The 22,858-nt window shown below is 44.8% G+C and overlaps 1 protein-coding gene and 1 long non-coding RNA gene across 6 annotated transcripts in view; one reads left to right on the forward strand and one right to left on the reverse strand.

Annotated features, from left to right (window-relative positions):
- The window catches only part of LOC127005409 (uncharacterized), an 88,958-nt gene extending 68,892 nt beyond the window's left edge, over nt 1–20,066 (reverse strand). The window contains exon 1 of the long non-coding RNA XR_007758581.1: nt 19,066–20,066. This is a non-coding gene — a long non-coding RNA (uncharacterized LOC127005409). The remainder of the gene's footprint in view (nt 1–19,065) is intronic.
- LOC127004672 (myosin-IIIb-like) overlaps nt 1–22,858 on the forward strand; it is a 67,370-nt gene extending 44,512 nt beyond the window's left edge. For 3 of the 5 annotated variants that reach the window (XM_050872794.1, XM_050872845.1, XM_050872924.1), the window contains 19 exons: nt 61–250; nt 1,399–1,609; nt 2,613–2,781; nt 3,230–3,356; nt 3,989–4,175; nt 5,675–5,786; nt 6,373–6,549; nt 9,361–9,458; nt 10,088–10,253; nt 11,313–11,419; nt 11,938–12,083; nt 13,074–13,313; nt 14,444–14,556; nt 15,000–15,203; nt 15,821–15,985; nt 16,652–16,755; nt 17,652–17,732; nt 21,576–21,746; nt 22,284–22,858. In XM_050872794.1, coding sequence (XP_050728751.1) covers nt 61–250; nt 1,399–1,609; nt 2,613–2,781; nt 3,230–3,356; nt 3,989–4,175; nt 5,675–5,786; nt 6,373–6,549; nt 9,361–9,458; nt 10,088–10,253; nt 11,313–11,419; nt 11,938–12,083; nt 13,074–13,313; nt 14,444–14,556; nt 15,000–15,203; nt 15,821–15,985; nt 16,652–16,755; nt 17,652–17,732; nt 21,576–21,746; nt 22,284–22,554 — 3,039 coding nt within the window. In that variant the 3' untranslated portion in view covers nt 22,555–22,858. The remainder of the gene's footprint in view (nt 1–60; nt 251–1,398; nt 1,610–2,612; nt 2,782–3,229; nt 3,357–3,988; nt 4,176–5,674; nt 5,787–6,372; nt 6,550–9,360; nt 9,459–10,087; nt 10,254–11,312; nt 11,420–11,937; nt 12,084–13,073; nt 13,314–14,443; nt 14,557–14,999; nt 15,204–15,820; nt 15,986–16,651; nt 16,756–17,651; nt 17,733–21,575; nt 21,747–22,283) is intronic. The other 2 variants (XM_050873005.1, XM_050873065.1) reach the window with 2 other exon arrangements.

The following is a 22,858-nucleotide window of genomic DNA, read 5'->3' on the forward strand; positions in this document are numbered from 1 at the left end:
TCCACCCCAACCCTCAAAACACCCCTCTAATCACCCTAACCACTTCTACTCCACCCTCAGGCCAATGTGGAGCAGTTCAACAAGGTGGTGGAGGGGTTCAAATCACTGGGCTTCCGTGACGACGAGCTAGATTCGGTGTATAGGATCCTGGCGGCCGTGATCAACCTGGGCGATGTGGACTTCTACCAGACCATCGACAAGGACAACATGGAGCAGGCGGCGGTGAAGAACGTCGAGCAGATCAAAGTGGGTGAGTAGGAAGAGGTCTTAGGGGCGTTCGTCACTACAAGGTAAAATGTGGTGGAGTTTTTAGCATCGAAGTCACCACGAATATAGTTATAGAGTTTGGTTCCTTCTTTACTTACTCTTCCTCCTCCTCCTCCTCCTCCTTCTTCTTCTCTTATCTCTTTCCTCTCATCTTCCTTCTCCTTCTCCTCTCCTCCTCTCCCCTACCACTCCCTCATTTACTCTCTCTTCTGTCCCCTCCTTCTCTTCTTTCTCCTCCATTCTCTAACTCTGTCTCCTCCTCCTCTTCCTCCTCCTTCTTCTCTTCTCTCTTTCCTCTCATCTTCCTTCTTCTTCTCCTCTCCTCCTCTCCCCTACCACTCCCTCATTTATCCTCTCTTCTGCCCCCTCCTCCTCTTTCTCCTCCATTCTCTAACTCTGTCTCCTCCTCCTCTTCCTCCTTCTTCTCTTATCTCTCTCCTCTCATCCTCCTTCTCCTTCTCCTCTCCTCCTCTCCCCTACCACTCCCTCATTTACTCTCTCTTCTGTCCCCTCCTTCTCTTCTTTCTCCTCCATTCTCTAACTCTCACTCTCCTCCTCCTCCTCCTTCTTCTTCTCTTATCTCTCTCCTCTCATCTTCCTTTTTCTTCTCCTCTCCTCCTCTCCCCTACCACTCCCTCATTTACTCTCTCTTCTGTCCCACTCCCCTCCTCCTCTTTCTCCTCCATTCTCTAACTCTCAATCTCCTCCTCCTCTTCTTCTCTCTTTCCTCTCTCTTCTCTCCTCTCCTCTAATCTTCTCTCTCCTCTTCCATTGCATTCCCTCATCCATTCACTCTTCTCTCCTCCTCCTCCTCCTCTTTCCTCTCTCTTCTCTCCTCTCCTCTAATATTCTCTCTCCTCTTCCATTGTACTCCCTCATCCATTCACTCCTCTTCTCTCCTCCTCCTCCTCCTCCTCTTCTTAATATTCGACCTCTTCCTCCTCTCCTCTCTTCTCTTTTTCTCTCCTTCCCTCTCCTCCTCTCCCATAACACTTCCTCCCTCTTCTCACTACTCCTCTTCTCCTTAACTCACTACCTCCTTCGTCTCTCCCTAACACTAACCCTTAACCTCCTCCTCCTCCTCCTCCTCCTGCTCCTGACCCCCCTCCTCATTCTCCTCCTCCCTAACAGTGTCGGAGCTCCTGGGAATCGACCCGGCTGACCTGACGGAGGCGCTGACGTCGAACAGCGTGGTGACGAAGGGGGAGATCATCACACGAAACAACACGGTGGAGGAGGCGGTGTGCACGAGGGACGCCATGGCCAAGGCGATGTACGGCCGCCTCTTTGATTGGATCGTTAACAACATCAACAGACTCCTCTCCTTCTGCCGGATTGTCTAGTGAGTGTGGGGGACAGGGAGGAGGGAGGAGTGTGGGGAAGAGAAGAGAGGTATGAGGGAGGTAAAGAAGGTAAAATGTAAGGAAGCAATATCAATAAGCTACTATTCTACTTCAGAGAGGAGAGAGGAGAAGAGAGAAGAGAAGGGAGAGGAAGAGGAGATGTATGATGAGACATTTCCCCGCCCAAGAACACATATTTGACAAGACTTTCGTAGGAGTTGTGGGCATATCCAGGGGTAGTTTTCTGACCCTGGTGGTAGTCTGACCCTTCTTCTGTACCATGAACCTAAAGAAACACTCATTAGAGCCCGATTGATCCCCTTTTTGACCTTTAGAAATAGCCGAGGTGATATGGCAAAGTGTCTTGTAATCCCAGCCCAAGAGTTATGGAGTTCAGAGAGAGGGAGCAAGGAGGGAGGGAGAAGGGAAAGAGGAAAAGAAAGGAAAGGGAGTGTGGTTTGTGAAGGGTAAGAAAGAGAAGTTAGGAAAGTTTACTATGAGGATGTAAAAAGAAAAAATCAACAACTTATTTTCCTCCTTCTGTAGAAATGGATAGTGTAAGAGGGAAGGACGGAGGTATGGGAAAGGGAGGGATAAGGGAGGAAGAGGAGAGGTAACACAGAAAAAACATTAGCATAATAACCCCAAGTCACAATTTCTATCTTATCTTAATTAACATATTTCTCTTCGCTCTCCTCATTTAACTTTTTCTCCATCCCTACATCCCCTTACTGTCCCTTCAGGCTTTCATCCCTGTTTCTATCCCCAATACTCCCACCCCCTCTTCCCCGCTCTCGTCCTTTCCTTTTTCTCCATCCCTACATCCCCTTACTGTCCCTTCAGGCTTTCATCCCTGTTTCTATCCCCAATACTCCCACCCCCTCTTCCCCGCTCTCGTCCTTTCCTTTTTCTCCATCCCTACATCCCCTTACTGTCCCTTCACACTTCCATCCCTCTTTCTATCCTCCCTTCCCTTCATCAATCTCTCGTCTCTCCCAACAGCGGCGAGAACTTGGCCGTGGGTCTCCTGGACATCTTCGGCTTTGAGAACTTCGAGGTCAACTCCTTCGAACAGCTGTGCATCAATATTGCCAACGAACAGATCCAGTACTTCTTCAACCAGCACATCTTCACGTGGGAACAGCAGGAGTACATGTCGGAGGGGATTGAGGTGAGGGGGAGGGATGGGATGAGGAGTAAGGGAGGGAGGAAGGGAGAGAGGGAGGGGGTGAGGAGTTGAACATGTAGGAAGGGAAGGAGAGAGAAAGGAAAGAAGAAGGGAGGGAAGATGGGAGGAAGAGACTGAAGTGAGGAAGAAGGGAAGGAAGAAGGAAGGGGAAAAGGGAGGAGAGGAACAAGGAAATGAAGGGGGATTGAGGTGAAGAAGGGGAAGGAAGAGGAGGAGGAAGGGAGGAAAGGTATATACATGTTTGAAGGGATTGAGGTAAGGGGGTTGAGAGGGGGGAAGAAAGGAAGGGAAGGGAGGGAGAAAAGGAAAAAGAAAGAGAAGGGAGAAAGGAGGGACCATGGAAGGGGAGGCAGGGAGGAGGGGAGGATAAGTGTCTTAAATAACCTCCCCATCATCACCCCTTCATCCCCCCACACCTGTATCTCCCCAGGTGGACATCATCGAATTCGCGGACAACAGACCCGTCCTGGACATGTTCTTGGCCAAGCCCATGGGTCTGCTGGCGCTGCTGGATGAGGAGAGCCGCTTTCCCAAGGCCACGGACCAGTCCCTCGTGGGTGAGTGCTAATATGGGGGTGTTAGGTTAGGTAGGCTATGAGAACGGTGAATGGCGAATCGATCTTTTTTTTTCAAGGAGGACGAACCAAGATCTATTTCTCAGCTAATCCTTCACACTGACCTCTCTCTCCCCCTCTTCCCTTTCTGTTTCCTCCATCTCTTCTTCCCTTTCTGTTTCCTCCATCTCTCCTCTCTCCTTCATCTCCTTCCTATTCTTAAACTTGGAGGAAGGGAAGAAGGGAATGGAAGGAGGAAGGAAGAATGGCTTAAACTTGGAGGAAGGGAAGAAGGGAACTAGGAAGGAATGGAAGGAGGGAAGGAAGGATGGGAGGGGGGGTAAGGCTCCTTTCTCTCCCCCTCTTTCCTCTCTGTCTCCTCCATCTCTCCTCTCTCCTTCATCTCCTTCCTATCCTTAAACCTCTTTCCTCTCCGTCTCCTCCATCTCTCCTCTCTCCTTCATCTCCTTCCTATCCTTAAACCTCTTTCCTCTCCGTCTCCTCCATCTCTCCTCTCTCCTTCATCTCCTTCCTATTCTTAAACCTCTTTCCTCTCCGTCTCCTCCATCTCTCTTTCATCTCCAAATCCTATTCTCGAACTTGTCTTAACTTTCCTTCCTTTACTATCCCCCCAGACAAGTTCCACAATAACATCAAGTCGCAGTACTACATCAAGCCCAAAGCCCAGGGTCTCGACTTCACGGTGAGACACTTCGCGGGCAAGGTTATGTACGATACCCACCAGTTCCTCGAGAAGAACAAGAACTTCCTGCCGACCGAAGTGATCCAGCTCTTCCGCCAAAGCTCCCACGATATCATAAGGTGAGGGAAAGGAGGAGAGGAGAGGAGAGGAGAGGAGAGGAGAGGAGAGGAGAGGAGGAGGAGAGAAGAGAGGAGAAGGATAGCAACTTGGGAATGACCAGTAAAGAGGAGGAAGGAAGAAGTAGAGAGAAGTGGATGAGGAGAGAAGAGGAGAGAAGTAGGAAGAGGAGGAGGAGATAGCATAGAGGGAGGAAGAACAGAGAAGGGAAGATTCGAACACACACAAAAAAATAAGAGGAAAAATTAAAGAACAAAAATTAGAAGAAACTGGAAAAGAAGGGAAATCTAACCACAGACAAACTTCACAAAATCGCAAAATAAAATCCCCCTTTAAAAGCAAGACAACTCCCACTATGAAAATAATATCACTAACAAGTCTTCAATATCCACGAGTAAACATCTAACTCTTTCCCCTGTCTCTCTGTTCTACCCAAGTTCCTCTTCCACTATATAGTATACAAGTCTTCAATCACAATCAATCTCTCTGTGTCCGTATCTAACTCTCTATGTCTCTCAACCTCTTTCTCTCTTGCCCAGGAAAGAGAGAGGTTAAGGTTCTTCTTCCATTCTAGTATACAAGCTTTCAATCATAATCAACGTCTCTGTGTCTAAATCTAACTCTCTATGTCTCTCAACCTCTCACTCTCTTGCCCAGGAAAGAGAGAGGTTAAGGTTCTTCTTCCATTCTAGTATACAAGTTCTTCAATCATAATCAACGTCTTTGTATCCAAATCTAACTCTCTATGTCTCTCAACCTCTCACTCTCTTGCCCAGGAAAGAGAGAGGTTAAGGTTCTTCTTCCATTCTAGTATACAAGCTTTCAATCATAATCAACGTCTCTGTGTCTAAATCTAACTCTCTATGTCTCTCAACCAAATCTAACTCTCTATGTCTCTCAACCTCTCACTCTCTTGCCCAGGAAAGAGAGAGGTTAAGGTTCTTCTTCCATTCTAGTATACAAGCTTTCAATCATAATCAACGTCTCTGTGTCTAAATCTAACTCTCTATGTCTCTCAACCTCTTTCTCTCTTGCCCAGGAAAGAGAGAGGTTAAGGTTCTTCTTCCATTCTAGTATACAAGTTCTTCAATCATAATCAACGTCTCTGTGTCTAAATCTAACTCTCTATGTCTCTCAACCTCTTTCTCTCTTGCCCAGGAAAGAGAGAGGTCAAGGTTCTTCTTCCATTCAAGTATACAAGTTCTTCAATCATAATCAACGTCTCTGTGTGTAAATCCAACTCTCTATGTCTCTCAACCTCTTTCTCTCTTGCCCAGGAAAGAGAGAGGTTAAGTTTCTTCTTCCATTCTAGTATGCAAGTTCTTCAATCATAATCAACGCCTCTCTGTCTAAATCTAACTCTCTATGTCTCTCAACCTCTCACTCTCTTGCCCAGGAAAGAGAGAGGTTAAGGTTCTTCTTCCATTCTAGTATACAAGTTCTTCAATCATAATCAACGTCTCTGTATCTAAATCTAACTCTCTGTTTTTCCCTTGGCCAGGTTCCTCTTCCAGTGCCCGCTGACCAAGACGGGGAACTTGTACTATGCCACGCCGCGCACGTCACCCAGAAACACCGTCAATAGATCCAAGTCAGCCCACGGAAGTACCAAGGTAGGCGAGGGTTCAGAGTGTATATATATATCGCTTCATTTTCCAGACTCCTTGTTCTATGGTTTTCTCTCTCTCGCTCTCTCTCTCTCTCTCTCTCTCTCTCTCTCTCTCTCTCTCTCTCTCTCTCTCTCTCTCTCTCTCTCTCTCTCTCTCTCTCTCTCTCTCTCTCTCTTGTTCTCGCCTTTCCTCTCTCTATCTCTTCTTTCTCTTTTCTTCATCGACCTTTCTGTGTGTTTATCTCTCCCTCTCCTTCCTCTTTCCTCCATCTCTCCTTCCTGTTCTCTGCTCCCTTCTCTCCCCTCTATCTCCTTCTTGATACGTTCTCTCCATTTCTCTTTCCTGTTCTCTCCTCTCTCTCTCTATCTCTCTTTCCTCTCTCCTCCATGTTCTTTTCCTTCCTTTTTCTCACTTTTCATGTTCTTTCTTCCTTCTCTCTCTTCCCTTTACTTCTCCTCCTCCTCCTCCTCCTCCTCAATACCCCACCTCACTGACGCCCCTTCCTCACCCCCAGACGCATCTTCCTTCTCCTCCTCCTCCTCCTCATCCTCCATAGCCCCCTTCACTGACGCCTCTTCCTCACCCCCAGACGCAGTACGACAGCCGTGGCCTCGCCTCGCAGACAAAGGCGCAGCAGACGGTGGCCACCTACTTCCGCTACTCCCTCATGGATCTCCTGCAGAAGATGGTGAACGGCACGCCACACTTCGTCAGGTGCATTAAGCCCAACGACGACAAGACCTCCAACAACTTTGAGAAGAAGAAGGTGAGTGAAGGAAAGAAGGAGGATGTTGTATAAGCTCCCCCTTTGTTAATACTGGAAAGGAAGGAAGGAGGATGTTGTATAAGCTCTCCCTTTGTTAATACTGGAAAAGAAGTGAAGGAGAATGTTGTATAAGCTCTCCCCTTTGTTAATAGTGGAAAGGAAGGAAGGAGGATGTTGTATAAGCTCCCCCCTTTGTTAATAGTGGAAAGGAAGAGAAGGAGGATGTTGTATAAGCTCTCCCCTTTGTTAATAGTGGAAAGGAAGGAAGGAGGATGTTGTATAAGCTCCCCCCTTTGTTAATACTGGAAAGGAAGGAAGGAGGATGTTGTATAAGCTCCCCCCTTTGTTAATAGTGGAAAGGAAGGAAGGAGGATGTTGTATAAGCTCTCCCCTTTGTTAATAGTGGAAAGGAAGGAAGGAGGATGTTGTATAAGCTCTCCCTTTGTTAATACTGGAAAGGAAGGAAGGAGGATGTTGTATAAGCTCTCCCCTTTGTTAATAGTGGAAAGGAAGGAAGGAGGATGTTGTATAAGCTCCCCCCTTTGTTAATAGTGGAAAGGAAGGAAGGAGGATGTTGTATAAGCTCCCCCCTTTGTTAATACTGGAAAGGAAGGAAGGAGGATGTTGTATAAGCTCCCCCTTTGTTAATACTGGAAAGGAAGGAAGGAGGATGTTGTATAAGCTCCCCCCTTTGTTAATACTGGAAAGGAAGGAGGAGGATGTTGTATAAGCTCCCCTTTGTTAATACTGGAAAGGAAGGAGGAGGATGTTGTATAAGCTCCACTTTGTTAATACTGGAAAGGAAGGAAGGAGGATGTTGTATAAGTTCCCCCTTTGTTAATAGTGGAAAGGAAGGGAGGAGGATGTTGTATAAGCTCTACCCTTTGTTAATACTGGAAAGGTTTGAAGGAGGATGTTGTATAAGCTCCCCCCTTTGTTAATACTGGAAAGGAAGGAAGGAGGATGTTGTATAAGCTCTCCCTTTGTTAATACTGGAAAGGAAGGAAGGAGGATGTTGTATAAGCTCCCCCTTTGTTAATACTGGAAAGGAAGGAAGGAGGATGTTGTATAAGCTCCCCCCTTTGTTAATACTGGAAAGGAAGGAAGGAGGATGTTGTATAAGCTCCCCCCTTTGTTAATACTGGAAAGGAAGGAAGGAGGATGTTGTATAAGCTCCCCCCTTTGTTAATACTGGAAAGGAAGGAAGGAGGATGTTGTATAAGCTCCCCCCTTTGTTAATAGTGGAAAGGAAGGAAGGAGGATGTTGTATAAGCTCCCCCCTTTGTTAATACTGGAAAGGAAGGAAGGAGGATGTTGTATAAGCTCCCCCCTTTGTTAATACTGGAAAGGAAGGAAGGAGGATGTTGTATAAGCTCCCCCCTTTGTTAATACTGGAAAGGAAGTGAAGGAGGATGTTGTATAAGCTCCCCCCTTTGTTAATACTGGAAAGGAAGGAAGGAGGATGTTGTATAAGCTCCCCCCTTTGTTAATACTGGAAAGGAAGGAAGGAGGATGTTGTATAAGCTCCCCCCTTTGTTAATAGTGGAAAGGAAGGAAGGAGGATGTTGTATAAGCTCTCCCCTTTGTTAATACTGGAAAGGAAGGAAGGAGGATGTTGTATAAGCTCTCCCCTTTGTTAATAGTGGAAAGGAAGGAAGGAGGATGTTGTATAAGCTCTCCCCTTTGTTAATAGCTATAGTAGTTTTTCGTAATTGTGTTCAACCTAACCTAACCCAACCTAACCTAACTTAACCTAACTTAACTTAACCCAACCTAAACCCAGGCCTTTTCATAATGCACATAGGGGTACAACTGTTATTAGTATTGTCTTTGTAAACTCCATACGTAAAGGCATAATCGCTCAGTCTGACATAGTTGCATGCATCTGTGAAAAAAAGATTAGAAGAGTAAAAGGTAACTTGAGTCCAACAGTTAACTAAAACGACGAACAACTTCGATAATAATAAAAAAAAAAAAGTTAATTTCCTCACACCTTTACCCCCCCCCCACACACACACACACACACCTTCCCTTCCCAACCCCAGAGATAAAAAAAAGTAAATATGAGAGGTATATCTCGACCCCAACAGTTAGCAAAGACGACCAACACCTTTGATAATAAGAAGAAGAAAACAGTTTAAATCTCCTCACACCTTTTCAACATAATTTTCTTCCCCCACGCGAGATAAAAGTCAAATTAAAAGGTATATCTCGACCCCAACAGTTAGCAAAGACGACCAACACCTTTGATAATAATAAGAAGAAAACAGTTTAAATCTCCTCACACCTTTTCAACATAATTTTCTTCCCCCACGCGAGATAAAAGTCAAATTAAAAGGTATATCTCGACCCCAAGAGTTAGCAAAGACGACCAACACCTTTGATAATAATAAGAAGAAAACAGTTTAAATCTCCTCACACCTTTTCAACATAATTTTCTTCCCCCACGCGAGATAAAAGTCAAATTAAAAGGTATATCTCGACCCCAAGAGTTAGCAAAGACGACCAACACCTTTGATAATAATAAGAAGAAAACGGTTTAAATCTCCTCACAGCTTCCCAACACCATTTTCTTCCGCCACGCGAGATAAAAGTCAAATTAAAAGATATATCCCGAGCCCGATGATAAGGATGATAAGGTTTCTTTTTTTTTTAAAGCTAAGGAGACAGTTCAAGGGCGTAAAGAAAAATATATAAAAAAAAAAGCCCGATACTTACTGCTCCTGAATAAAAGTCTAAGGAGTGTCCAAAAAGAGAGGTCAATTTCGTTCAGGTTCAATTCATCTCACACCTGTCCCTTCCCGCCCACAGGTGCAGCGACAACTCCGCTACGCCGGGGTGATGGAGACGGTGAGGATCAGGCAGCATGGATTCTCACACCGCATACTCTTCGCCGACTTTCTCAGGAGGTAAGAAAAGGGGGAGGAGGATGGAGAAGATGAAAGGAGAAAGGGAGAGACAGAGAGAAGGAAGCAGAGATAGAAAGAAAGGAGAAAGTTGGAGAAGGATGGAGATGAGATGAAAGGAGAAAGGGAGAGACAGAGAAGGAAGAAGAGATAGAAAGAAAGGAGAAAGGGGGAGGAGAAGAATGGAGAAAGGAGGAGAGAGAAGGATGGAGAGGAAATAAAAGAAACGAGAAAGCGAGAGAGAAGGATGCGAATGACATAAAGAAAAGGAAAAGAGGAGAGAGGGGGAAGAAAGGAACGGAGAAGATAAACGAAAGGAATTAAAGGAGAGAGGGAGAAGAGAAAGGAGGATAGGGGATAAAAAGGAGAAAGGGAGAGAAAAGGACAGAGAAGAGGTAAAAGAAAGGAGGAAGGGAAGGAGAAGAGAAGGGACCAAGAAGATAAAGAAAGGATAAAGGAACAGAGAGAGTGAGAGAGAGAAAGAGAGATAGAAGATGGAAAGAAGAGGAAGTTAACAAAAAATATAAATGTAATGAAAGAAGAATCGAGTAGAGGAGAAAGAAATACCTCACTTCTCGACAACAAAACACTAACACTTCTTTCCTCCTCCTCCTCCTCCTCCTCTTCTTCAGGTACTGCTTCCTGGCCTTCAACTTCGACGAGCGGGTCACGGCGTCGAAGGAGAACTGCCGCCTGCTTCTGCTCCGCCTCAAGATGGACGGCTGGGCGCTGGGCAAAACCAAGGTGTTCCTCAAGTATTACCACGTCGAGTACCTCACCAAGATGTACGAGAAACAGGTGAGGAGGTGCAAGGAGTGGGGGAAGTCAAGGGGGAGGTTACGGTTGGTGGGAAATGAGGGAAAAAGGGGAGAGATAGCTGGCGAATGTGTCATATATATACAAATGGAAATAGTAAGAGAAATTGGTGAAGGGGAGAGAGAGAGAGAGAGAGAGAGAGAGAGAGAGAGAGAGAGAGAGAGAGATGGAGGAGGACGTTAGAGAGAGAGAGAAAGAGAGATGGAGGAGGACGTTAGAGAGAGAGAGAAAGAGAGATGGAGGAGGACGTTAGAGATAGAGGAAAAATAGAGGAAGAGAGAGAAAGTTGAATATAATAATTCCCGATACGTAAACAAATGCAATACCAGAATGACGACAATGAAGTGAATGAAAGAATACAAGGAAAATTGACGAATAAACAGGTAAAATAAACAAAAATAAAAACAACATACAAAATGCTACACTTTCATAATACGAGGTAATACAAGACAAATCCACGAATAAAAACCTCTGACTCAATTAAACCTTCCCCTGCCCTACCCAATCGAACCTTAACCTAATCTAACCTAACCTAACCTAACCTTCCCCTACCCTACCCTACCCTGACCTGCCCTAACCTGCCCTAACCTAACCTAACCGAACCTTACCTTACCTAACCTAACCTTCCCCTATCCTGTCCTACCCTAACCTAACCTAACCTAACCTTCCCTAACCTGCCCTAACCTAACCTAACCTAACCTAACCTTTCCCTAACCTAACCTTCCCCTATCCTGCCCTACTCTAACCTAACCTAACCTAACCTAACCTAACCTAACCTAACCTAACCTAACCTTCCCCCACCCTACCCTACCCTGACCTAACCTGCCCTAACCTAACCTAACCTAACCTAACCTAACCTTCCCCTACCCTAACCTAACCTAACCTATCCTAACTTTCCCCTACCCTAACCTAACCTAACCTAACCTAACCTTCCCCTACCCTAACCTAACCTAACCTAACCTAACCTAACCTAACCTAACCTAACCTAACCTTCCCCTACCCTAACCTGCCCTAACCTAACCTAACCTCCCCTGCCCACAGATCCGCCGTGTGATCCAGGTCCAGGCATGCGTGAGGCGGTGGCTGGCACGTATCCGCTTCCAGAAGGAGAAGTGGGCCCTCGCGCGATCCGTCCTCACGCTGCAGAGGTGAGCGACAGGGGACTTCACACTTAGCACACTTTATTCTCTGCTATCCATTGCGCAGGGACAAGAGCGAAGAGTCGGGCTCCTTTCTAACCTTCTAAAATAATGATATATATTTTTTTAGTATCATGGTGTCCCCCTCTATGCCACCTCCTCCCCCCCCGAAATTGACCTCTCTTTTGGCTACTCTTTGCTTTTATCTTTAATAGGAGCGGCGAGTAGCGGGCCTTTTTTTTTTTGTACTCTTTTTATTGCCCTTGAGCCGTGTCCTCTGATGTAAGATAAAAAATGTTACCAGTACACACGCACGAACATACACCTCCCCTGTACGCTATCCCCATACATTATCTCTTCACATATATCAGCATCTCATAAGCTTTAGCAGGAGAAGGGCACTGTGTCACCTTTTATCCCTTTTCTGAATCTAGTTAAATAATAAAAAATAGTTCGTAATAATAATTCATAATGATTCTGTCTCACTCACTCTATCTATCTCTTTCAATCTATCTATCTATCTGCAGGTACACAAGGGGTTGGATCAGCCGTAAGAGGGTTCAAGACGAGGTCATCAAGAAGGGGGCCGGCAAGAAGGGGGTGGTGCCGCCCCCTCCCAAGGGCCCCGCCCCCCTCCCACCCGGGGGCAAGAAGCTGGAACGACAAGACTCAGGTAAAGGGAGGGAGGGAAGGAGGGGGGAGGAGGGAGGAAGGGAGGAAGGAAGGAGAGAGAGAGAGAGAGAGAGAGAGAGAGAGAGAGAGAGAGAGAGAGAGAGAGATCTAGTACTTTAATTTTGGTTCTAACACAAATAATCTTCATTTTAACCATTTAATTATATTCTACTTGTCTTTCTCTTCGCTTCCCGCACACTGAGCCGCCTGTATGCACGTGAACACACTAATACTACTTTACTAATACTATACAAACAATCCCTCAACTATCAATAACAACAGCAGTAAATAATAACAATAAAAGAATACACTAACAATTCCTTTACTATCAAAAACAACAGCAGTAAATAATAACAATAAAAGAATACACTAACAATTCCTTTACTATCAATAACAACAGCAGTAAATAATAACAATAAAAGAATACACTAACAATTCCTTTACTATCAATAACAACAGCAGTAAATAATAACAATAAAAAGAATACACTAACAATTCCTTTACTATCAATAACAACAGCAGTAAATAATAACAATAAAAAGAATACACTAACAATTCCTTTACTATCAATAACAACAGCAGTAAATAATAACAATAAAAAGAATACACTAACAATTCCTTTACTATCAATAACATCAATAAATAAAAATAATGACAAGAACTAATATCAGTGACGACAACAGGATGATTAGTACGCCACCTTCATCACCAGCACCGCCATATACAGCTTTCACCACCACCTGCACCACCATTACCACAGCCTCGCCTCACCACCACCACCACCACCACCACCACAGCCTCGGCTCATCACCACTCGCACTGCCACGCCTATCTTCCTTTCCCTCCTACACTCCACATCTCCTTTTCCTCCTGTTCGTTCTCTTCCGACACTCTCTGTATCAAGAAGAAGAATAAAAGGTGTTCCTAAATGAGAGAAGAAACAGGTGAAACACAGGTGCCCTTGGAGACGCCCTTTGCCCTCTGTGTTCAGGTCAGCAGTGGATGAAGGCCAAGATGATGGGGGCCCTGGGCGTGCAGAGCTCCATCGACAAGGGCGACGGAGGGAAGAAGGGGAAGGATGCGAAGAAGGGGAAGGATGCGAAGAAGGGCAAGGAGAAGGAGAAGGAGAAGGGGAAGAAGGAGAAGGGGTGGGGCAAGGTGCGCCAGGCCTCCCAGGACAGCAAGGGCTCGGCGCTCACGCGGGAGGAGGCGGCCATCATTATCCAGGCCTGTAAGACGGTCCGTCAGGACACCCTCAGCTGGTTACGACCCCGTTAATGGCCTGCTGGAGACCCTCAGCTATTTGTGACCCCGTTAATTGGCCTATTGGAAACCCTACTGAAAGCTCGGTGATAAGACCTCTTCTATTTACGACCCTGATCAGTTCTAGATCATTGATCTGATCTGGATTCGTTCTGCAAAAAGAGAACGCCTGAGGCAGATCGTCAGGTCCTGTCCCTGTGGCCAGCAGCGTGGCAGCTGGCCTGTGGGTGTCGTCTGCTGCAGCCCACCTTCTGAACTTGACCAGGCGGACCATGATCCGGATCACCCAGATCACGAGAACCCAAATCTCAGTCGTAAATAGAACAAGGGCTCTGCGACCAGATCAGTGATCTAAAATGGATCATCGTAAATAGAAGAGATCTTTAATGAGGAACCCTATACGGCATTGTTCAGTTATCTCTAGGCAAAAACTAATGTACTCCCTCAGTGCCACATTTCCCGATTACAGCCGCATTAAACGTTGCATTAGCCTACGACAGTTTATAATCTTTTCTTAGGGGCGCTCGAACTCATCCCCACCCACAATGTTATGCTACCTCGCTCGAGTTCCCTATTAAACGCTCATCCCCATTTCCTTCCATTGCAGCCTCTCCTTAAAAAGCTATTTAGTATATTTTGCATAATCAACCCGTAACTTATTGTGGTTGGTATACCACGTCAGGGCGCTGTTACTCTTCCTCCTTCCTGGCTTCTTCTTCATCGTAACAGCACTAATTAACAGCCTGTTGAAGATGATGTAAAGATGAACACCTTGCGTATGAATGTTAATATTTTAGTAATAAGCTTGATATTTACTTATGGTATCTCTTCTAATGATTTGCTATTGTTTATCTAGTTTTAATTTTTTTGTGTGTTTGAAAATGACAAGATATTCACATAGATGAGTTTCGTGTTTCACTAATCATTTCTTTTGATCTCTCTCTCTCTCTCTCTCTCTCTCTCTCTCTCTCTCTCTCTCTCTCTCTCTCTCTCTCTCTCTCTCTCTCTCTCTCTCTCTCTCTCTCTCTCTCTCTCTCTCTCTCTACCTCTCCTTCTCCCTCCCTCCCTCTCTCCCTCCCCCTCCCCCCTGCCCCACAGACTACAGGGGTCACCGCGCCCGGCAGGAGTGGGGGCCCCTTCTGGAGGAGCGGCTCAGCAAGGTGGTGGAGAAGCACCTCGACAACGCGGATGAGGCGTCCAAGGCCCTTCAGGTAGGCTGCAGGAGGCGGTGACGGAGGGGCTGACGGAGGGGTGAAGGAGGAGGAGGAAGAGGAGGAATGCATAGATACATTGGAAGAACAGATAGATATGAGGAGGAGGAGGAGGAGTAGGAGGAGGAGTAGAAGGAGGAGGAGGAGGAGGAGGAGAACTGAGGGAAGAATAACAAGATGAAAAATAAGAATAACAACAATAATAATAATAATAATAATAATAATAATAATAATAATAATAATAATAATAATAATAATAATAATAATAATAATAATAATAATAATAATAATAATAATAATAATAATAATAATAATAACAACAACAACAACAACACACTAATAGGCCTTATACATTTCTTTTCTTTTTTCACTTTCATTTTTTTATCTATTTTTCGCCTCCGTCACTAAAAAAAAATCCCCCCTTCCCCATTTTCTTCCCCCAGGCGGAGGGACTCTCCCCCGACGAGGCCGCCATGATCATTCAGAAGTTCTGGGGGAGGTACAAGAAGAAGAAGGACCCGGCGAGTGGAGGTGGAGGAGGAGGAGGAGGAGGGCACCAGCAACGAGGAGGAGGAGGAGGAGGGAAGGATGTTGGGCGGTACACCAACAGCAAACGAATGACAGACTTGATTATGTTTTCACAGCAGGTTGGTACCACTGGTTCTCTCTCTCTCTCTCTCTCTCTCTCTCTCTCTCTCTCTCTCTCTCTCTCTCTCTCTCTCTCTCCTTTTCCTATACAAACCTATCTAGTTCCTTTTTTTACTCTTTCTTACTCTCTTACTCCTTTCTTACTCTCTCTTCTTTCCCCATACATAACCAATTGTTCCTCTCTCTCTCTCTCTCTCTCTCTCTCTCTCTCTCTCTCTCTCTCTCTCTCTCTCTCTCTCTCTCTCTCTCTCTCTCATACACGTACTAATACACAAATCACGTACATACAACATTCCTTAATCTCTCAAGCTTTCTTTTATTCTTGTTTGTTTGCTTGTTTGTTTCCTCATGTTCTATACCCTTAATAAGCCACCTCCGACTCTGTAAATAAAATAATAATACTAAAAAATACATTCCTACATCTACCTATCAGGACACCTCTCCTCCCAAAATTGACCTCTCGTTTTGGACACTCCTTTGACCTCTGTTCGGGAGCAGTGAGTAGCGGGGCTTTTTTTTTTTTTTTATTTACGCCCTTGAACTGTCTCCTTATCTGTAAAAAAAAAGAAAAAAACTATCGACTCACCTTCCTACCTTCCCTTCCCTTCCCGCCCAGGTTCACATGAGCAACCAAGACACCCACAAGTTCCTGCGTAAACACAAGGCCGGGATTCGCCTGGAGGAGGTGCGGAAGCCTGACAGCAGCTACCACCGACCCAAGGGCTTCGACAACATACCCTTGGCGATACAGGAGCAGCGGAAGAAAGCGCCTGCAGCCCCGGTAAGATGGGATTGGATTTGCTTCAGTAACCCCTTGGCGCATGATACAGTCCACGGTCCTAAAGTTTTCGTATATCCCAAGAACACACATTTGACAAGGTTTTCGTAGGAGTTTGGGGCGTTTCGATGGGTAGTTTAATGACCCCGGTGGTAGTTTGGCCCTTCTTCTGTGCCTTGAGCCTCAAAACACACTCATCAGAACTCAAGTGATCTCCATTTCGGCCTAACCTAACCTAACCGAACCTAACCTAACCTAACCTAACCTAACCGAACCTAACCTAACCTAACCTAACCTAACCTACCCGAACCTAACCTAACCTAACCTAACCGAACCTAACCTAACTAAACATAACCTAACCAAACCTAACCAAACTTAACCTAACCTAACCAAACCTAACCTAACTTAACATAACCTAACCTAACCGAACCTAACCTAACTAAACCTAACCTAACCAAACCTAACCAAACTTAACCTAACCTAACCTAACCTAACCGAACCAAACTTAACCAAACTTAACCTAACCTAGCCTAATCTAACCAAACCTAACCTGACCTACGAAAGCCTTGTCAAATGGAGTGATTGGACCCCGAAATGTTAAAGATAAGAATATGGTCCTTTCTTTATAAACTTTCTAAACGCTTGTCCTTCCCTCCCTCCCTCGATCAGACCAGCGGCGGCGGGGGTGGCAACACGCGGCCCTTCATCAAGATCACCTCCACGGATAACAAAGTGTCTGACTACTACGACTTCCTGCAGGAGGAGATGAGGAGGTAAGGAAGAGGAGGAGGAGGAGGAGGGAGATACCTACAACAATGGTAGGAGGACGAAGAGGAAGATGAGGTGAAAAAGAGAAGGAGAAAAGGATAAACTGAGAGGGAAAAAATTAAATACCGTTAATTAGGGTGAGGAAAAGGATGATAGGGATTAAGGGAAGGAGTGAGAGGAGGAGAAGGAGAAGGGAGATAAAAAAAGGGAAAGGAAATGGAGGAAGAGGGAGGGAGGGAGATGTGGGGAGGAAGAAAAGTGATGAGAGAGAGAGAGAGAGAGAGAGAGAGAGAGAGAGAGAGAGAGAGAGAGAGAGAGAATAAAAGGGACAACAACCAACAGCTTACTTTTATTTATATATTATTGTTATTATTTTTTTCTTTCATTAATTAGTATAGTCGCTACATATCGACTCTATTTTATTTTCCCTCTATATTTTTGTCTTTAATTTCCAGACTCTTACAAAACTTCCCCTTATCTATGCTGTTTCAGGCAATATATTTCGTGTGGTTCCTTTTCACCTTCTTTCTCCCGCTTCTGATAATTTAGGAAGGGGTGCTTTTAGTGTTTTGTCCCTCCGACGCACATATAATCATAGTGAGCGTGGCATCATTTCATCATAATATTCTCATCCCTCCCTTTCTCTCCCTTGTCATCATTTGCTCTCTCTCTCTCTCTCTCTCTCTCTCTCTCTCTCTCTCTCTCTCTCTCTCTCTCTCTCTCTCTCTCTCTCTCTCTCTCTCTCTCTTCGTCATGCATGTACCCTATCTATCCGCTATTTTCTTTGATCATATCCACTCATATTCCTTACTGACCGTCTCTCTCTCTCTCTCTCTCTCTCTCTCTCTCTCTCTCTCTCTCTCTCTCTCTCTCTCTCTCTCTCTCTCTCTCTCGGCACTAGCCCCACGCCGGACTATAACCCAGACACTCCCTGGGACGCCCCTCTCGCAGCGAAGGTCACCCAGGTCAGCAGTCGACGGAGGTCAGTGTGTGTGTGTGACGTGTGTGTGTGTCTGTGTGTGTGTGTGTGTGTGTGTGTCCCTCCCCACGCCCCGCTGGTAGGTGTTTACTTTTTTTTTTTTTAATACATAAAGTACAGCAAGCTAGTTATTCGCCTTTTGCTTGTTTTATTTTTGTTTATTTCTGTTTTATTGAATGTCTATGTGTTTTGTTTCGCCTGTTTTATTCTATTTGGCTCAGCTCAGCATTCTTTTCCAGCATCCTTTTTTTCCAAATTTTTTCCACTTTTTCTATATTTCTGTTCTTTTCTTTTTTCTGTTCATTTCCTTCCCATTGTTTCCTTACATTTGTTATCCGTTCTTCTCTCTTTTCAGTGTCTCTCCTATCCTGCCTCTCATAATTATCTTTATATAACAAATTTGTTCTATAATTAATAACTTTTTTACTACTGGCACACAGCTTCCTCCTCCTCCTCCTCCTCCTCCTCCTCCTCCTACTACTACTACTACTACTACTACTATCTACTTTTATCCCAGTCACCTTAATTTCATTTTTCATCCTTTCTCCTTTATTTTTTTATCCTTCTTCCCTATGTCCTCTCTACTTATGTCTCATCCATAATCTACTGGGATTTTTTTCATGTTTATCTCCTTTATTCTTATTCCTTCATCCCAAGTTCCTCTCCACTTCAACCCCATTCATACTCTAATATTTATTTTCCATTCCATTTTCGTTTATTTCTCTTGCTATCTCTATCTATCTTTCTCTCTCACTCGCCTCGCCATGCCAAGCCACTAACTCAGCCAGAGCCGTAGACCTTAAATGTGCCTGCTCCGCCTTGCCTCCTCTTACCACACTATGGAAGACCCTGCAGCTGCTACACGTGACATAAAATAGGCTACTACAGCAATGCTTCCTCAATGGGTGCCTTCATGACTCACACCGCTTCTCGACGACGGGATGTAGGGGGTGTTGACTTAGGGGGAGGGATGGGGGGTTGCAAGTGGTTTATGTGCACTCCAAATAACAGCTGATGAAGAGTTCCATTCAGCAATGATTTTAAAAGTTTAGGATTCCTTTGACGTGATGCCCCACACATGTTTCTACTCCATATAGTTTTATAGCCCAGAAGATCTCAAATATTAGGGAAAATCAAATGCTGGCGAGTAAAAATAATCGCATAATTTTGCATTCCAAATTTGCGCAATGGTAAATAAATATAACAAAAATTCACCAAGGTTATATACCAAATCTACAGCATGAACCATTTCCTTCCCCGCTCAAAATAAAAAAATACATCATGATTGAAAAGGAAATGGTCCACGAAAAGCGAAAAATCTACTGGGAACACTTACCCCTTCAAGATGGCGTGCCTGCTGGTAGCCTGGCATGTCGGGTCCACACCGCGCAGGCCGAGTACAGGACATTCTTCTTAGCTTTTCGTGTGTAATCGTTGCTCTTCAATGCCATAAACGTGAAGGAAGAAGCAACACACGACACAGTACACTCAGAACACTTTTCACCGTCACCGTCACAATGCAATCTTTTTTTCCGTGTACAAGCGTTGCTCTCATATGCCACGAACGTAAATGAAGAAGCTGCACACATTACAATACAGTCACAACACTTTTCACCGTCACCATGTACACAAAATCTATAATAAAACACTTGGCCGTCACTGAACACGCAAATTAGGTTAGATTTTTAGTTCGGATGGGTATGTCAAGTCAAATAAATGTCATATGCCTCGCGCTGCGCCAAGAGGAGGTTTTTTTTTTTTTTTTTTTTTACATCAAAGGACACGGCTCATGGGCTATTTTCACAGTCACTTTGATCTCTACACTCTTTTAATGATTTCCGGGAGGCAGTAGGTTAATTAGGAAACGAGATATCGGCGCGTTAATAATACCAATCTTTGCCACACGGATTAATGCACTGAGCACGCGGAAAAATCAATGTCCTTGCCCTCACCTCACTTTCTGCCCTCGTCTGCTTATCTACGGCCCGCTTTTAATCGTTCAGGGCTCCTTTTCTCTTCCTGGTAATCTTCGAAGCTTGAATCTCACTGCCATGGTCACTGGAATCCATGTCAAGGCGAAGAAATAGCGAAAAATTAAGGAAAACATCAAATCCGTAATGGTGTGGTTATACAGAATCACTTTTTTCTTGTTTGCTTGTCTACAGCCAGTTTTCATCGTTTAGGCTTCCTTTTTTCTCTTCCTGGTAATCTTGGAAGCCTGAATATCATCGTCACTATCACTGGAATCCATGTCAAGGCGTAGAAACGGCGAAAAGTAAGAAAAACAGCAAATTCGTGATGGTGTTTGCGGGTGACCACTCTCGTTTGCTAGTCTACGGCCTGTTTTCATCGTTCAGGGCTCCTTTCTTCTCTTCCTGGTAATCTTGGAAGCCTGAATATCATCGTCACTATCACTGTAATCTATGGCAATACGTAGAAACGATGGAAAGTAAGAAAAACAGCAAATTCATGATGGTGTTTACAATATGGAGTTTGCGGGTGACCACTCTCGTTTGCTTGTCTACGGCCTGTTTTCATCGTTCAGGCTTCCTTTTTTATCTTCCTGGTAATCTTGGAAGCCTGAATATCATCGTCACTATCACTGGAATCCATGTCAAGGCGTAGAAACGGCGAAAAGTAAGAAAAACAGCAAATTCGTGATGGTGTTTGCGGGTGACCACTCTCGTTTGCTTGTCTACGGCCTGTTTTCATCGTTCAGGCTTCCTTTCTTCTCTTCCTGGTAATCTTGGAAGCCTGAATATCATCGTCACTATCACTGTAATCCATGGCAATGCGTAGAATTAGCGAAAAGGTAAGGAAAACAGCAAATCCGTAATGGTGTCTAGTTATACAGAATATGAAGTTTGCGGGTGACCACTCTCGTTTGCTTGTCTACGGCCTGTTTTCATCGTTCAGGCTTCCTTTTTTTATCATCCTGGTAATCTTGGAAGCCTGAACATCATCGTCACTATCACTGTAATCCATGGCAATGCGTAGAATTAGTGAAAAGTAGGGAAAATAGGAAATCCGTAATGGTGTGTTTACAATTTGGAGTTGGCGGGAACTGAAGGAGGCGAGAACGATCACTGGCTGTTTCTTTTTCTACGGTACTTTTGCCTCTTATTTGAGATTTTTGGCATTGTTATTAATCTTACTAGCGTTTTACATCATTTTATCATTGCGCTGGCGACGGTAGAAACGTTATTTGTCCTTTGATAGATTATGGGACGAGCCGAGACGTTTGAGAACCGAACACACACACACACACACACACACACACACACACACACACAAGGCCGTCTCATACAAGCATTTACACAGCAATGAATCGCTTTCCCTCACTATACTTTTTTCTTATATCATAATAATTAGATTTTGCGTGCGCTATGGTCAACCCTGCACCAAATAGCCTACCTTTTCTAACTTTGCTAATATGCATTGAAGTGAGGGTAGAATAGCCATCAACTGTGTCTAGAGAGAGAAGTGACACTTTCTATAATGTGGCCTGGGATTGGCTGGTGGTCATTAGAGGTGCCATAGTGTGGATTGACAGCCTTGTTATACCCATGCAATTAATAAGAAATGCTATCAGTTCTTCGGGCTTTTTGTGCGCACTCTGAGGTTATGTTGCGTACCGAGCTACTGAATGCTTGCTTTGTATATATATCTTGCTTTATTCTGAACGCCACGAACTCCTTTTGTTGTGCATCAGAAACAAATCCTTTTATATACAAGACTCCTCACTTGATTTGATAACACACTCACAGCACTCGCTATAGATCTCTTCACACAATTATATCCCATACATCCACCTCCCCCATCTCACCCTCCCACTTCCTTCTCCAGGGCGGCGGACGAAGCGGGCGTGAAGGTGGACCTCAGGGAAGAGAAGGTGCGGAGGGTGCGTGAGGGCCTCAAGACGCAGAGCAAGGTGAACGAGGAGCGTAGCCACGATAACCTGAAACAGTGGAAGGGCGCGGTGGCTCTTGGCGCTGGTGTTCCGCCCCCGGAGTGGAGGTGAGAGAGAGAGAGAGAGAGAGAGAGAGAGAGAGAGAGAGAGAGAGATTGATTGATTGATAGTTTATTGTTGCAAGTAAACAACGAAGGAGAAGGGAGGAGCATGTCATCTCAACCCCCAGGCAGTACAGAGAGAGAGAGAGAGAGAGAGAGAGAGAGAGAGAGAGAGATCGGAACCTGAGGAGACAAAAACATATATTGGCTACAAGTTATATTACTACTCTGTATGTTCTTTTCTTTTCACTTCTAAGCCACCTCGGTTTATTTAGCAGTACCCAACTCCCTCTATAACTCTCTCCACCTCCTTATCCACTCTTTATGTTCTTCCTGTCACTCCTACATCACCCTCATTACCCCTTAACCTCTCTTCCTTAGTAATATCAAGCTCCATTTCTCCCTATATCCTCTACCTCTACCCGATGTACTTTTCCTTTTATTTCTACACTACCTCACCATCCCTTAGCACTATACTCGATCTACTTTCTCCCCTCTTTACCTGTCCTTTACCTGACGTTACTTGGTTCTTCTCCCCGGCAGCAAAGGGCGCGGTTCCTCGCCCACCACGAACATGCAGGCGGCGTCCGACCTTCGCCAGATGCTCCGTTCCAACCCTACCAACAAGAAGGCTCCTCCGCCCCCCACCCACGGCAACCAGGGCGGAAACGAAAATAACGATGACGAAAGCGTGGGTCCCTTCAACTTCCGGCAGATGCTCAGGAAAACCAACTACGCCCCGACGGACACGATCAGGAGGAGGCAGTTGAAGAGGGACGGACCTAATGGCTATGGCTCCGAGTATCATATGTAAACAAGATGACAATGAAAACAAGATGACAGTGTAAACAGAATGACAATGGCATCAAGACGACTGTGTAAACAAGATGTAAGAAAGAAAAAAAGTATAATAATTAGTTACAGAAAAATGTTCCGGCAAGTCGCAAAAAAAATTAAAATCTACAAATGTTATAAAAAAGACATCCACTCAGCATAAAGACCGATGATATAGAAACAAAAATATTGAATGAGTGTATACATAACTTCAATATAAGTCAAAGGTTTGTGTAAGACTGGGATTATGGCTGTAAAAATATATATACGCTTTCAAGATGCTG

Source organism: Eriocheir sinensis, chromosome 1 (genome assembly GCF_024679095.1).
Source record: "Eriocheir sinensis breed Jianghai 21 chromosome 1, ASM2467909v1, whole genome shotgun sequence".
Classification (NCBI taxonomy): Eukaryota; Metazoa; Arthropoda; class Malacostraca; order Decapoda; family Varunidae; genus Eriocheir; species Eriocheir sinensis.